The 16,144-nt window shown below is 44.5% G+C and overlaps 1 protein-coding gene across 2 annotated transcripts in view; it reads right to left on the reverse strand.

Moving 5' to 3' along the window:
- Nucleotides 1-15,935, reverse strand: part of MGAT4A (alpha-1,3-mannosyl-glycoprotein 4-beta-N-acetylglucosaminyltransferase A) — a 67,039-nt gene extending 51,104 nt beyond the window's left edge. For both annotated transcript variants that reach the window (XM_072336100.1, XM_072336091.1), the window contains exons 1-2: nt 15,802-15,935; nt 12,004-12,318 (exon numbers count right to left, since the gene is read on the reverse strand). In XM_072336100.1, coding sequence (XP_072192201.1) covers nt 12,004-12,097 — 94 coding nt within the window. In that variant the 5' untranslated portion in view covers nt 12,098-12,318; nt 15,802-15,935. The remainder of the gene's footprint in view (nt 1-12,003; nt 12,319-15,801) is intronic.
- Nucleotides 15,936-16,144: the final 209 nt, after the last annotated feature.

The raw sequence follows: 16,144 nt of genomic DNA on the forward strand, positions 1-16,144 counted from the left end.
TTTGCTAAAAAGAGTGTTCTCTACCACAGTAGAATTCATGAAAGTGGAGTCATTGATTTTCATGTGATGGACTTGACTGGAAAAGGGATTTGAAAGAGTAAAAAAAATAGTCTTCACAAAGGTTCACAGGGAAACCATTTTGTTGTGCCTTTATTACCCAAACCAGCGTGCACAAACAATAAGCCAATTCTCCAAATCAATTAGGATCAGAGAAAGCTTGACCAGTTACCTGCCACTCACACCTTGGTAACAACAGCCACTCATTAACTGAATCCACTTTTTTTTCTTTACGTCCTTTTGCACAAAGTTATTAACTGCATTTTAAAATTAAACAGACTGAGTTTTAGTCAAAGGTTATGCATAACTCCCAGTATTTATGATGTAACTCATACTGAAAATCTCAAAAAAAGCAAAACAACAAACATCTAATCTGAAATGAGTTTGTTTTTCCCTTCCTCAGCTCTGGCTGCATGAGTAAATCGTGCTGTTAACAGCACCACACCATTAACTACACAGCTGGAGCCAAAGCCACAGCCAGTGCTTCCCATGGTGACCTGTGCTGAGGTACAACCCAATTCAAAGGATGAAATAAAGGATTCTTGGTTAAGAACTGAGAATAAGGTGCAAGTCCTCTTTGTTCTGGAATACCCACATTTTTTAAATAACTATAATTAGGAGAATATTGATGAAAGACTTAAATACTACTTAGCGGGGGCACTACAATACACACAGATAAGGTTTTACTTGGAAAAACACAGAATTGGGTACCCTGGTTTAGAGATGATAATCACACTAACCTCTCTGCAACTGTGAGCACTGGTGTAGCTCAAGCCTATAATTATGGCATTAGAGCAATTAAAAATTCAACCCTAGCTGGACACTAAGATTCAGTCTAACCTCAATTCTATCATGGAATCAGTGCAGTGGACTTAACTTCCACGTGATTAAAAACAAAATAAGCACAAGGTTAAGACTCCTGGTGGGGCAGGAGGGATATATTCAATTTTACGTCACCTAGACATAGAACACGACGTATTTCAACAGATCAGAATGTCAACCACAGCAAATGGAACTGCAAACACAAGGTTAGAGAAGATGCTGTTTGGTTTCTAATTCAACTTGGTTAAAGCCATTGGAATTCATTTCATGAATAAGAGGCAGAAAGATTCTGCTTTTCACCAAAAAATAAAAAAAATCACCAAAACATTCAGAAAAATCAACATTTTGGTTTAACTGTCCCAAATCTATTTGTTAATTATTATGTGTTAATTATTGTTAACTATTTTGCCATTACACTACCCTTTCTCAGTATTATTCACTGTTAGTTTGCTATGCTACAACGCCCCAGCCAACTGTGGCTCCTTTTATACTTCAAATGAGGGAAGATTCGAGTAGGACTATAGCTTTCATATCGGTCTCTTCTAAAACAAGGAACCAAAGACCTTGTGGAAGATCTTGCTCAGGGCAGGAATTACCCTGGCAGAAGTATATCAGGTGGCTATGAACTACACCTTAATAAAATTGAACAGAAATAGAATATTTCAATCTCCTGTTATGGGAAAGATTTTGTTGTTGTTGTTCTGTTGTGTGGTGTGTGTGTGTTTTTTTTTTCCCCCAAGAGAGTCTTTTTGCATTACAAACACAGTGGATATAAAGTTGCATTTTATTTTTGAAAGATGCAAATCGATACATCCATAGGGTAGAAATGTTATTAAGTGTCTCATCGCTTTTAATGCCAGCGTTCAACACACAAAAGCAATCTGCTGTGCCACTTTTAATCTGTGATAATGAAAAGCAGAGCCAATTGCATCAGCCACCAACCTACAGTTTCCCTTACACACCATAATGGGAATAGCCTCACCGTCAGCCTCCTACGGTTAAACTTCCTTTGAAAAAAGTATCTGTAACTCCTCAAACAGCAGCAGTTTATCCTACGATCTGAAGCTGCATTTAACCAGCAGCATCGTGAACCATCAAGAAAAACAACATTCATAATTTATGTGCAAACATCTGCTTGAGTCTTAAATGTAACAGCGCTCCTCACCTTGCGCTCCAGTGACTGTGTGTGACTGGTGAGAGACAAGACTGCAGGGTGGGGAGGGAACACCCAAACCCCAACTGCAGCCACACAAGCTCCACACATTTGTTTTCCTATCACTGTTTCCACAGCTTCTCACTCCAGGGAGAGGAACCCCAGTGGGCCAAGCTCCTCCCAAGACTCCCTTCTAAACCCTAGAATCCTCATTCCTGCCCATGGAGTACCAGCCTTCTGCCCTTGGTCCTGTACTGACACACAGCTCCTCATGTTGTCCCTCAGGGATGGCTTGCACACAGTAACAGCATCTGCCTTTCAACACTAGCTAGGCCAAAGGAGCTGCAAGGACATCACAGCTCTTTTAAAGGTCAACGACAGCCATCCTTTCTTTGTTACCTGAGTCAATAGTTTATCACCGACTTCACTGGTGAACAGCTTAGACACGGTACTACTTGTAATGAGACACTGATTATAAGGATGTGTTACAAATGTTCTACTCTCTGTTTTTTTTCTTTCTCTTTTTGCTACACGGGTGGAAACTCAGCCTCGCCCATCTCAAACCTTTGATCACTGCAAGCTGCACATAGCTAAAATACCACAAAACCTGATGCAACTCATCCCCGAAACGCAAGACAGAGTAAAGTCTCCTCTTCAGTTGTAGATCTTTTCAAGTTCAAAATTTCTTCTAAGTTAAATACAGTGAAATTTAAACCAATGTGTTGTAAATACAGGTCAAGGAGTTAGTCTACTTTTATAGTGCACAGGAACACTTTAAAATGCACATTGGTTGTATACAACTGCCAGCCCAGTGAAGCACTACAGAGGAGGACAAGGGAAAATGAACCCTGACCTACTAAGGTCACCTCTACCTCTGAATGCATACGTCCCATTTACAACTGAAGAGACAACAGTTATTAGACCAGTACATGTCTTCACATGGGAGTTTCAGAAAGGTCGCCAGTACTTCTGTTCAGAGCCTCCCTGATCAACAGATACACTTGTGCAAAGCAAAAATGTTTAACCTTGCTGCTTACGTGCAAACAAAACCTCTGACACATACACTCTATACATCCTCCTGAGCATGACTCACAGCACACACGCCAACCAACTGGGCAGTAGCTGAGCAGTTGACCCCCTTGGTCAACCTTGATAACTACTAATCACAAATACACACTCACATGAAACTTCTCAAAGTTATCACTCACTGTACACACTTAACCACCGCAATCAGGACTTAGAGTCATGCAGCAGGATACCACTGCAACAGCATCCACTCATCTGGATGAAACAGAACATACAGCTGTAGGATTTCAGACAGATTTCCATGAAGAAGTCACATCCACCAAAACCCCTGTACCCTAAACCTCCTCCAAGAATCATTATTCATATGATATGATCAGGCACTGTTGAGCATTCAGGGCTCAGACTCTTAAGCGTCAAGATACCGTATATTCTTAGATGGACTAACTCAGCCACAGACCAATGCAGCGCAGAAAACAAAGCATGCTGGAAAATAAAACCATGCCACAGGAAGAAAAATCAACCTTTCAGTTCCGACAGCCTGAAGGCTTTAGAGAACTGTAACATTATTTGTTTCTACCACAGAATTGTCAATACCTGTCTGAGAGCCTGTTCATGTAAACCAAGGCACTTAGTTTAAACCATTTCTTTCTCTCCCTTCAGAAACCAACCAGACACACACTTACAAACCAGAAACTACAGCAAGAACACCCAGCTTCCTAAATTAAAATAAAATTCATTAGCTGTGGATCAGTCATTACTGTTTAACATCCTAATCCGCTTGGAGAAAATTGATCCAACCAAAGATAACAGCTCTCAGAAGAGTGCTACCACTCCGATGCTATGCCTAAGAGCTAAAACTAATAGAAACTCTTACCAGCTGGGGTGCAAAACGCAAGTGCTGTAGAAGTTTGATTGCTATTTCTGCACTTGCTAGTGGATGCTCCTTGCTTCTTTGTGTACCAGTAACTGCTGAACAAGCTTAGTTTCCAAGTATAGAATCCAACTTGCTCTCCTTGCAAATAAACAAACAAACAAACCCACACCTGGTAATCAGTTTTACCAGACTCTCATATTGCTACCAATCAGCACCACTGCAAGTAAATCGTGATGCCATCACATTTGTTATATTCAAATCTTGCTTCAATAGTACTTGTACAGTTTTTCTCCAGGGGCTGTACAATTAAGAGGACTGTTATTGACACAATTACCTCACCAGTAATGGAAATCTAGTTCAGCCCATCCCTGAAGCATCTGAGGAAACTTGCATATTCATGATGTTGATATGCAAAAACACAATGCATCAGGGGGTGACAACAGCAACATCTAAGTACAAGAAGCGTATAAACTTGTAAATTATTTTTGAGAATAGAATAGTAAAAATATATGTAGCTGCAAGCAAAAATACAGTTTGTTATTTACTGCTAGATGGGTGGGCAGCACGCCTGTGGGAAGCATCAGCAGAAGTAGACAGAAAGCTGCATGAAAGCCAAGAAGACAACCAGAAAAGCAGTCGGAAGTACAGCACTAAGAGACCATCTAGACTAACTGCTTCTTAGGGAGAGACTAGCTGGAATAAAGCCTTTCACTGCGAGCAAAGAAAACACTTTCCATTCACTTTTTAGCACGTTTGGGAAAACAAAACATAGTGTGTTATAAACAAAACTAAATTATAGACTTATCAGTATCTCATCCTAAAAAGAAACAGCTTACAGGATTCTAATCCAAAGACTCCATCATAGGCTTTTTCATTGTCCAGACAGCAAATTAAGTTGTGATTACATGGCAGGAATAGGGGCTATTGAACAGAATACTACTCTAAACTGGAGAGGCAGTGAGGGGGAGGAAATCACACTTAAAAATAAAGCCAAGCAATTCTGAGATTTTTCTAACAGAGTACTTTAAAGGTCCCTAGCCATAGGTAGGCCAGTGGACAATAATAATGAAAAAGCTAAGTGAATCTACCAAAATACAAGTTAATATATTGTATATATTTAAGGGATCAAATGTTAAAAATAATAAAGAACAACTTCCGCATAACTTATGCAAACATCAATATTATTTAGTGATGAAATGCACTGGCATGTCAGTCTTGGCAAAACGAGAGAGAAACTTGGCCAAGGTCAAGTAGACCTAGTAGAAACAAGTTAGTCTTCTAGGGATCATCTAGCCCAGCCCCTGCCTTCTCAGGACTAGTTTCAGCAACACAGCTAGTTCAAAGTTAGATCATTCCTGCCAGCTCTATGTCATAGAATCACTGAACAGGATCATAGAATGCCTTAAAGCTGGAGGAGAACTTAAAGATCAAACTCTAACCCCTTGCAGTGGGCTGGGTTGCCAACCGCTATAACAGGCTGTTCCAAAATCCCACCCAACCTGGCCTTAAATGCTTCCAGAAATGGAGCATCCACGATCTCTCTAGACAACCTGTTCCAGCGCATCACCATCCTCCATGTAAAACAATTTCTTCCTAACATCAAACCTAAATCTCCTCTCTTTGAGTTTAAAGCCATTTCTCTTTGTCCTGATACTACTAGGCCATGTTAGTCCCAATCCTGACTGAAAGCTCCATTCAAGTACTGGAAGGCCACAATAAGATCTCCTTGGATCTTTGTCTTCTCCAAGCTAAACAAGCTCAACTCCCTCAATCTCAATTCATAAGAGAGCTGTTTCAGTCCTCTGATTATATTTGTGGCCCTCCTCTGGACCCGCCACAACAGCTCCGCATCCTTTTCTTGCTGGTGGCCCCAGCTTTGGGCATAACACACCAATATCTCATCCCTATCTGAGCTTTACTTTGGGGTTGTCATACTGGCTTTAAAAACCAGCATGGCTTGCACTTTTTGTGCTAGCCCTCATCAACTGAATTGGTATCAACTTCTGATATCAAACAGGTGTGCCTGACCTGAAATCACCAGCATAACCTGTTCCTGAAAACGCCTACAAGGGAAGTTCTTCACTACTTCCAAGAGTCTACTTTAGTACGTACGTACGTACCTGTCCTTGCCAAAACTTTCCACTATCTAACCTCACCCTCCATTCCAATTTCAGTCCAATATACTCTACTATCCAAAGTGAGCATGAACAGCAGACTGCATCCATTACTTTTTCAGGAATTCTTCTATTATTGAACATTGTTTTCATGTTTCTCTTTTCATACCTTCCCTTTAAGTTAAGTAATGCCAGTACACCAACATACCCTGCTGTGTAGATTTGTCGATCTTTGATCACTTGTTGCTTCTTTGAACCTCAGCTACTGAACCTGTTTTCTTTGCAATGCACCACCCAGCAACAGACACAGCACCAAGCGCAGCAGAAAAAACAACTTTCTGTGTCTTGCTGAGATAGCATACTTCCTTATCACCCCTTTTCTGCTCAATTCATTTTCAATTCTACAGTAACGTGATGAAGCAATGTTTAGCATGTGACTTACAGGAAACTGTCCTTCCTAACCAGAATCCTAACACCAAGTTTCTACCCCATTCTGCATGCATATGTTTGCTTTTCCTCTCCCACACCCCACTGTATGTCTGGGGCACTTTTTTCACCTATCTTCAGCAGTACTCATCCCAACCCTCCTTCCATTCACTCCCCTTTTTGACCAGCTCTCTGGTTTGCAGAAACTGCTTTAAACTTCATTCTCTCAGGCTACCTCCCAGCATGCTGCTGTTGGAAATTTGCTAAGCACTTGTTCCCTTTCATCACCCAGACTCACTAATGAAAATACCAGCAAGCACCAGAACAGACCATTGTGAAGCCCTTCTTGCTCACTTAATGTGTCAATCAGTATCTACTAAGGGAAAACATTATTAGCAAGAAGAGAAATTCAGGCTGGTTTACAATCCATTGCAAATATTTCTTAGCACACAGATACATTTGTAGATAGATATTTTATAGTACAGCTGTGTTGAATGCAACGGCCTTTCCTGAGCTGGCTAAAGGGTAAGTTTCTGCATGAGAGCAGGAGAATTTTGGAGTAGTGCATGCAAGCACAGAGGACTTGGGCTGAAGAGCTATTAAAAGAGCCCACGCAGAGCAAAAGCACTGGCTTCCTCTCAGCTGAGGGTTGGACTGCAATGGAGAGCAGTACCTCAAGCTGTTGGCTGAGGCTGGCCTTATTAAATGCTACTAGCAACCAACTTTTAGAATCCTATCAACTGTGATGCTAACGTAGCTAGCATTTTACAAACAAGACAACAGGATGAAGAAGCGCTGCAAAAGCTCCTTTTGCTGTGACCCTTTCCAGAGCAGCTCAAAATCACTGTTGTCAGTAGCACTACTGCACCTGACACAGAGATGCTGCAGACTTACACGCTGTCCACCTGAACAACTGGTATCCATACCTCCTCTGCTGGATTCATCTGCAACAGCACCATCAGCACCTGCACTTAAGTCACAGTAACCATTCCAAACCTACAATCCTGACTGGCCTTAATGCAATTCAACTGGTAGCTTACTGGCAGTAAAACTATGTGCCACTTGGTCAGCCTTGGAAATCAAGTCTGTAGTGTATTTCAGATAACAACCAGAGTAATATCTGTGTGCTGATGCTATTTCCTTCAACTTCAGCTCCTTGGAGATCTGCAACAGAATTTCCAAATGAAATCAACACTTCCTTTCTACTTAAGAGAAAAGAACAAGAAAACCAACTCGCCTCTTGCTCAAACAAATTGACCAATAAAATGTTAAACGTATGACCTGCTCTAGCATCCCACTCCTTCCTTTCCCCTGCCACTACTCTTCCCATTGCGTAGCCATCTTAACTTTGCTGGTTGATCTATCTTTATTCACGTCGCTGGGAAATCGGCACAGCTGAAAATCAGAATGTGCAGCCATAGGACTGCAATCAGTATTTACTCAGATAACAGCTTCTCTCAGGATCAAAGCATAAACTACAGTGGGTTACAGTTGCAAAATGCTAACATGCATCTCTTAGAGTTCTGTTCTATTTTTAAGAGAATATATGCATAACTGCTGCCAAGAAAAAAAATAAATAATCTTCTGCTCCCTGCTCTATTTCCTCAATGGTTCTATAGGGCTTTTCTTCCTCTGGGAACTAATTCCTGTTTCTTACTCCAAAGCCTCCCATCACTGGCTCCTGTCTTTAATTTAGGTTAAGTTAGATTGTCCTATTCTTGCCTTTAAGTTTTGACTTTTTTTTTTCCAGCACTTAAGATTACTGTGGCTAGGAATCAGTGTGGGAATTCCAGCAGTATGAAGGCAGAGGAGAAAAAAGACAACAGTTTTATTATATTCTAGGGAGAACTCATTGTGGTCTTCCAACGCTTGAAGGGAACATCTAAACAGGAGGGGGTACATCTGTTTATGAGGGTGGATAGCAATAAGACAAGGGGGAATGGTTTTAAACTAAGATAGGGGAGGTTTAGGCTAGATATTAGGAGGAAGTTTTCCACACAGAGGGTGGTGACGCACTGGAACAGGTTGCCCAAGGAGGCTGTGGATGCCCCATCCCCGGAGGCATCCAAGGCCAGGCTGGATGTGGCTCCAGGCAGCCTGGTCTGCTGGTTGGTGACCCTGCACATAGCAGGGGGGTTGAAAACAGATGAGCACTGTGGTCCTTTTCAGCTCAGGGCTTTCTGTGATTCTGCGATGAGGTGGTCCAAGTTAATTCTCATTCTTGCTCCACAGGAGAAAAAAGTTTGTGCTTAGCACAAAACAGTCACTCCTACCACCATTATTTAAATATGAGTGAGTATTTGGCAAACTAGGAAGCTCATAAGTGAGAGCCCTCTCCAAGATCCTCCCATATGGTTTTAAATCAGCATGCCAACATCAGCCATCCTCATCCAGTGAGCAGGTTTTAGGTTTATGATAACACCCTTGGTCAAACACGCAATCCGCAGGTCAGCAGTACCAGAAAGCACAATTCAGGCCAAGTACGTGTGTTAAGCATGAATTTGAACATTAAGGAATGGCAGGTTCTTTAGATGTGCTCTTTATGTGCACCAAAAGAATCAGTTTTGGTAAGATCTGTTTTCCAGCATCCAGCTGTCCATAGGATACTTTTAACACATAACAAGTAGTCTTACAACTCCTGTTTGTGAGTCCCACAAAAGAGAAAGGTTTCTCCCACATGTATTCAGGGCCTGCACTGTTACCTTACAATTCCAGTGCTTCTGGGCACTGCATGGGCTGCAGAAATCAAAGATCTTGCCTTAATTTTAAAGATACACCCCAAAGACAAGAAGTATTCCAGTCAACTCGCTTCAAACTTGAAAAGCAAAAGTATAACAAGAAACTTCATCCATCCCATGAAAGGTTCATTACGCACTCTAACTACTAAGTAAGCTACAGTCCTAGTGTTGCCAGTTATGGCAGTTCAGATTTTACCCTCCCAGCAACTTTCTACCATATCCGTGAAGTCTGCACAGCACTGTTCTCTCACAGAGAGATTTTTTTGTGCTTCAAACTCATCCTGTAGACTGGGACACATATACTTGCTAGAGGAAGGCATGATAAACAAAGATATCACACTATCCCAGTCTTGTGTTTATTCTACAAGGGGCTCCACATCTTAAGTACAGTCACCCAGGATCCCGGCTCTTCAACTGAAAAGAATCACCTGATTATTGGTTTGGGGTCATTGGGACAAAACTTATTTGGCTACCACTTGTTCTTAGTTTAAAAAAATATATAAGTAATATTTTATACAAGTGGATTTACTTTGCTGTCCAAAGACTGATAAATACCTTTAAAAAGCCAATGTATGCCATATAAGCATAATGAATAACAAAAGATGATCACAGCATGTGACACATCGTAACCTCCCAGTGAACAGGAACAGCAAGCGCTGTACTTGCATCTAACAGAGCCTCTGAATAATTTAATGAAAAAGTCATCAGTGAATTAAGAGAGCATTCTGCAAGGCTTATTAAGTAAAACAAAACGTTGGAAGCTGGAAATATATATATATACATACATATATATATGGATTCTTATTAAGCAGATACTGTTGGTTTCTCAACTTGTCCCACTGGTATAGAAGTCTCTGAATTAAAATGTGGTACCAAGATGAGCTCAGATCTGCTTTGGGTTTATACAACCTGCTCAGCATTTCATTAACTTACACAAGCAACACAAAATTTCAAAGCCAACATCCTACGTATAAACTTCTCTTGAAGCAATATCTGAAGAGCAGGTTTTCTAGATTACAGTTGCACAACCATTATTCATAATCAGTGTATTTCTGATGTCTTGCTAAACCTATTTTTATTGAACAAGCTACCATCTTATTGCTCAGAAGAAAGACCTGGAGGAAGATAAGTGTAGAACTCTTATACTACCATTAAGTATTGATTCTGAGCGTTCAGATGGAAAAAAATACAAAGTACAGACAAACAACATAGCAGCCTGACCAACAAAAGCTTAAACTGTCACCAAGCACTATAGACAACAGCACTCTCTTGACAGTGGAATTTTGTTGATGACTTTAATTAAGATTTTCTTATATTCTTTGACTGAAGAGAGCAAGATTTACACACCACATTATGTTAAGCAAAAAACAAAACAACCACAAAGACAGAATTTCACAGACGTACATCTTGGCCAAAGTGAAAGCAAAATTTTTTTGAGGTTTCTTCAGGAAGAAAAGAATTAACATGAAATTTAACCAGAGAACCAAAGTTAAAACGCTACTTGCAATGCAATTCAAATATCACTTTCTTGACAGTGTTCTGCACTCCTATACTTCTGCTGCCCAATGAGAAGATCTCTGCATGATCCCAGCCCCAAGAATGTGACATTTTTAATGATGCTTACAGTTCGAAGGCTGGCCTACCAAACAACCACCATGGCAGAGGTCAGGCTACACAGCATCTGCTGCTTCTCTACTAGTGCCAAATAATACATTAAAACAACAAAAAAAAGCCAAGCCAATACGCCACAGACATCACCTGCTTCCTCCCAAAAGATCCTTCTCATTCTTCCTTTACACTTAAATAAGGATACAACCTGGCTGTACTACAACAAACAATATTCTCAGGAAACCTCAGCCTTCTCTTACTGGACCCAAGGCACAACTGAAGATAACGTTCCCAGCAGAACAGTCAGAGCCAACCATGTAGCACTCTCATTTAATACAGAACACGCATTTTAAGATGACTCGATCTCTGAGGACACAGATCCTTCAAATGGTTATAAAAGAAAAAAGGTATCTAACCTTTTTTTTAGGAACTGTTACCAAATAAGTTCATTTGCTTTATGGAAAGACAAAAATCAGAATAGGAAACAGTCCTGACTCTCAGAAAAGCTGATTTTTTCAGGGTTCACGTGGAACGCAACAAGATCAAACATGTTAAACTGTGAAAACCTATTACACACAGTAGTTATTTACTTCATGAGGTTGCTCATGTTACTGCAATGGATACATTTCCCATCACACAGTCAATCCATTCATATTACTTTACTCCCTATGCCACGTTCAGAAAGAAATATTTTACACTTCCTTCAAAGACAGCAAGAGAGAACAATCCTTGGACAACGCCGCTTGGCGGTTTGCCATTGCCATCACCGAATCATCGGGGAAGACAGAATGCTGTGCCAAAAAGAACCCTGTCCAGCCTGGTCTATTGGTTATCATGGGAAAGAAAAAAGAACAGCTGTTTTACCAACACCCATTAACCAGGAAAAACAAACAGTCAAAAAGATTATTCAGCCTGGACCGACCCTTCCGTCTAGCAACAGAATTTGTTTTATTTCAGTCATTTTTTGTTTGGTTCTTTTTTCCAAACCAGGATCCCTCCAAGTTCATTTCTCTACATCTACTGGCAGGTGTCAAGTCCTCACCAAGGCAATGCCTGCTGGAGCAGAGCTCATAGACTGGCAGTTTAGTCTGCTAACACACGGCAGCAAAGCACACGTTTGCCCTACCCATCCTTTAGCCACACAGCCACTCGGAGGCCCGTTTAGTTTTGGAGCCCTTTACTTACCTTTCCCATTTTGCCATGCAGTATACCAGGACAAACTGAGGAAAGTAGTGATGAAAACTAACACGGTGGCCACAGTTCCATTTCGGAGCCTCATCTCATTTCAGCATCACACTTGGTTACGTTCCGTTAGTGATGAGGACCGGTCTTGTTGGGCTTGCTGCAGTCACGTCGGTTCAGGTCCACCAGCAGCAGCCAGGCCGAGGCGAAGGCAAAGCGGAGCTCTCACATATCAAAGGCGTCACAAATTAATCCATTCCAAACCACTGTAAACTTTCTTAGAGTTCTCACAAACAACACGTCCTTTCTCTTCTATTCCTGTCCAAAGGAAACAAGATGGTAAGAGATTAGACCCAAAATACTTACGGATGTTCCCCATGTACCAAAATACTGTTAAGAAACACTGGTGCACATCAGTAATTGCGGTTTACATGCACCCCTCTCCAGCTGCCTCGGTTTGAGCCCAGGGAACAGCGCTTGTTAGGTCAGTCTTTCCTTTTCCATTAGGAATGCTTGTATCTGGAGGAGTTGTACTTGACATTACTTCGGTAGTGAAAGGACAAACACACACATCACCTATATTAGAACTTTATCACAGAAGCACACAGGTTGGAAGGGACCTCCGGGGATCACGCAGACCAAGCCCCTGCTAAAGCAGGCTCCCTTACAGCAGCCTGTAGCTCAAGGCAACTGCACACACCCCTCCAGCAGGCAATGAGTAGATACCAGAGGGTTTTCAAGAAGCCAGCAAGTCCAAAGCCCCACTCCTAAGCGCTCACTTAACAAAGCCTCTCTGAAATCAGTGAGCAGAGGCTGCAAACACAGTGGTAGAACTCCCCCGGTGAACTGCAAGACCAGAGCTTTAAATAGCATTTACAAACGTATATCATTCATCTTTCCCTGCTCAGTGCCAAAGCACTTTATCCAGCCACAATATTTTTTTCCCCCTCATTTAGCTGCAGTGAAAGCACAGGCCACTGTCACACACGCAGAGACCGTTCAATCCGTAACAGCTGGCAACAACCCTAAACAACCCACCACAATGCACCCGTACTGCTCCTGTCTCCCCACCACACCGGCACAAGGACAAAACACAGCAGCCAACCACAGGTCAGTTTCACCACAGGTGGAAGGTCTATAGCCCAGGACGAGAAAACCCTCAGCTGTCCAAATGCAGGCTGCACCTATACGCACGATTCTAACAGACTGAGACAAAGAACGTGGAAATAACCAATGTCCTGCTTTGCACCTGGGGATGGGGAGCTGATTTACAGACAGCTCAAGTACCATTCACAGTAGCTCAGGCATTTTATATTCTTTCAAGACACTGTCAGATTTTTTCCTCCCACCATAAACTACCAGTGATCGCTGCCCTGCAATAAATAAAGACTTGCTTTGAACTTCCCTCACAAGCAATCTCTGTCACCCTCTTGTCTGGGTACGTTTAGAACAGGGAAGAAGCCTCTTCATCATATCTGTACCTAAGGACACCGGTCATATCTGACCAGCTACCTTTCCCAAAGAGCTTGCCAATAGAGACGTAATGAATAGGCCTGGCCAGCAAACGAAAGGAAGGAACAACGAAGGTATGAGCTACATGCTCCTGCATTCAAGCCTTGGCCACAACATGCTGGTTATAAAAAGCCCTTACCTTCTGCGATTACCTCATAACAATAATAATGCTTCATGCCAGTAAGACGTTTTGTTTTGAGGGACTGCATGCACAGATGGGTCTGTGGCTTTAAACATTAATTCTGAAATCACATAGTTCACGTGAGGAAGAGAATACAGGCACTTACAGGGGAACAGGACAAAGCAGCTGGTCAAATTCGGTAAGAAACAAAGTAATGAGTGGGAATAGAAAGGACTGTGAAAAGCTCTGCAATACAGAAACCCGAATTCAACACAATGAAAGATAAAGACAGCTGAGAAACCTATAGAGAGCTAACAGAGAGCACGGCATGCCAGGAAGTATCAGCATCATCAGCACCTTGAATAGGAGACGGACATTATCAGAGCCAGGGGGGTAGGCAGCAGCAATTAGGTCAAAGATAAAAGCCTGTATGAACTTTAATGGAAAGGAAAGAAAGAAACCACAAAACCCCAAAGTTTCATGAGGCCCGTCTGCAGGGATTTAAGGAGCGGGAAAGGTTCCAGCGATTCCCAGAATACCAGAACAAGTGGCTAGGCTGCTGGTAACAACACCGATGATTTATGTCATAATGCAGCCCTGAAACACAGATGCCCAAGTTGGCACCTGCCTTCACCGCTGTTCCAGCAGCAGCCACATCTCTGAAGCAGCTCGGGTGGGCACAGAGGAGCAGGTTGCAAGCTAGATGGGATCATCCCAGAGGGACAGCTGGGCCAACACGCAGACAGAGGGAAGCCGGGAGAGTAAAAATGCCGTCTGGTAATGGAAGAGAAGGAAACCGCCTTGCTGGAAAGCCTGGGCATCACTTCTACATTCGCTGCAATAAAAATCGAGACGCTGTGATCAGGGCTTCTCGCTGCACTAGTTGAATCCACAAGGAGATGATACAGCCTACAACAACTCTGAGCAATTATTTCTGGACAGTAAAACGATTCAATTCGCTCTAAGTTTGCACAGAACTACGTCGAATGAATGATGACCGTGAGCTTTGAGTTGCCTGGCTCTGCTTTCAGCCCTCTCTCCCAGTGCCGTACCCCTCACCCACAGGCTCCAAGCGCCCAGCAGCGCTCAGACCATCCTTCATGCATTCTGCTGAACCAAATCGCACACATCAAGGCCGTGCATGTGCCAGAAGCACCCCGGCTTTCAGAAACGCATCTCATTAAACCAGATAAGGTGAAGCCCGTGGCACTGGACTTAGGATCGCCTGAGCCGCTCTCCGTTCCCCAGCGCTGTGACTCGAAGCTCTCGCACCGCTGGAGGGGCCCCGCGCGATGCCGCAGGCCACAGGTACCGGACGGACCCGGCACCGCCGAACCGCACCTCAAATCAACCGAGAAGTTCCCGGCGGCTCCCGCAATAGGCTCCAAGCACATTTCCAAACGCAGACCGTACAGCCCGAGAGACACCGCTGCCCTGCAGAGGCTCCGCTGGGCTCCGCCGTGCCCGGTGGTGCGCGACCGAAGCCAAGCGGCGCCAGACTGGGCAGAGGACGAGAGCGGGTGCCGTCCTGAAGGAGCCGGGCACGGAGCTGGGATCCGACCTCGCTCCCTCAAGCGGGCGGCACCGGCCCGATTCTAGCTCTCGTCCTGCCCCGTTCCGGCAGCAGCAGGGTGACCTCGCGCTCCGAGAGACGCGTCCCGAGCGAGTCGGGTTCTCCTCCGCCGCTGTTTACCCGGGGACGACAGCACCGGCCGCCGGCTGCGGCTGCAGAGATGGCGGGGGGGGGGCTGGGGGGAATGGAGGAAGAAGGACCGCAAACTCTGCTGCAAGCCGCGGGCTGCTGGCAGACACCGAACGGGGAGAGAAACGCGGCGCTCCGCGAACACCGAAGCGAAGTGGGGGGGGGGAGCAGAGCCGCTCCGGACCCCGGCGCGGGGCAGAGAGCGGGGGCGGCACCAGGAGCGGCGAGCGGCAGGTCCGGCCGTATGCAGGTGCACGCGGAGCGGGGGGTACGGAACCAGCCTCCTCCCTTCGGGGAAGCTCGGCGCCGGAGGCTGCGGAGGGGAAGGACGCCCGCCCGCAGCCCGGGTAAAGCGGAGCAGGGGGCGAACGGAGTGGAAAGGGCGCTCTGCGAAGCGAGCGCGGAACCGGCAACGAACGGCCCGGGGCGCGAAGGGGGACGGGGTGTCGGTCGCGGGCAGCCTCACCTGTGCGCTGCCTCCGGCAGGGGGAGCCGCGGGGCGCGGGAGGCAGAGCCGCCACCAGCCACTGCCTCGGCCGGCGCCGGAGCTGCCGCTCCCCTGCCCTCCCCTCGTCAGCGACGCGCCGGGAGCTCCGCCCCGCCCCCGGGCGCGGAAGCCCCGCCCTCTCCGCGGAGAGCCGCTCATTGGCTGAGTCATCTGTCGCTCTCCTCGGCCTTGGGTATAAATAGCTCAGTCTCGCGAGGCTTCCCTCAGTGAATGCGTTGGGGTCAGAGCCGGGTGGGAGGTAGTTGGTATTTATGGCTTATTCCCGGTTTTGTTTTTGGGCTGCGATTTCCTGAGTTTGGCT

The sequence above is a fragment of the Excalfactoria chinensis genome, chromosome 1, assembly GCF_039878825.1.
Source record: "Excalfactoria chinensis isolate bCotChi1 chromosome 1, bCotChi1.hap2, whole genome shotgun sequence".
NCBI classification, from domain to species: Eukaryota; Metazoa; Chordata; class Aves; order Galliformes; family Phasianidae; genus Excalfactoria; species Excalfactoria chinensis.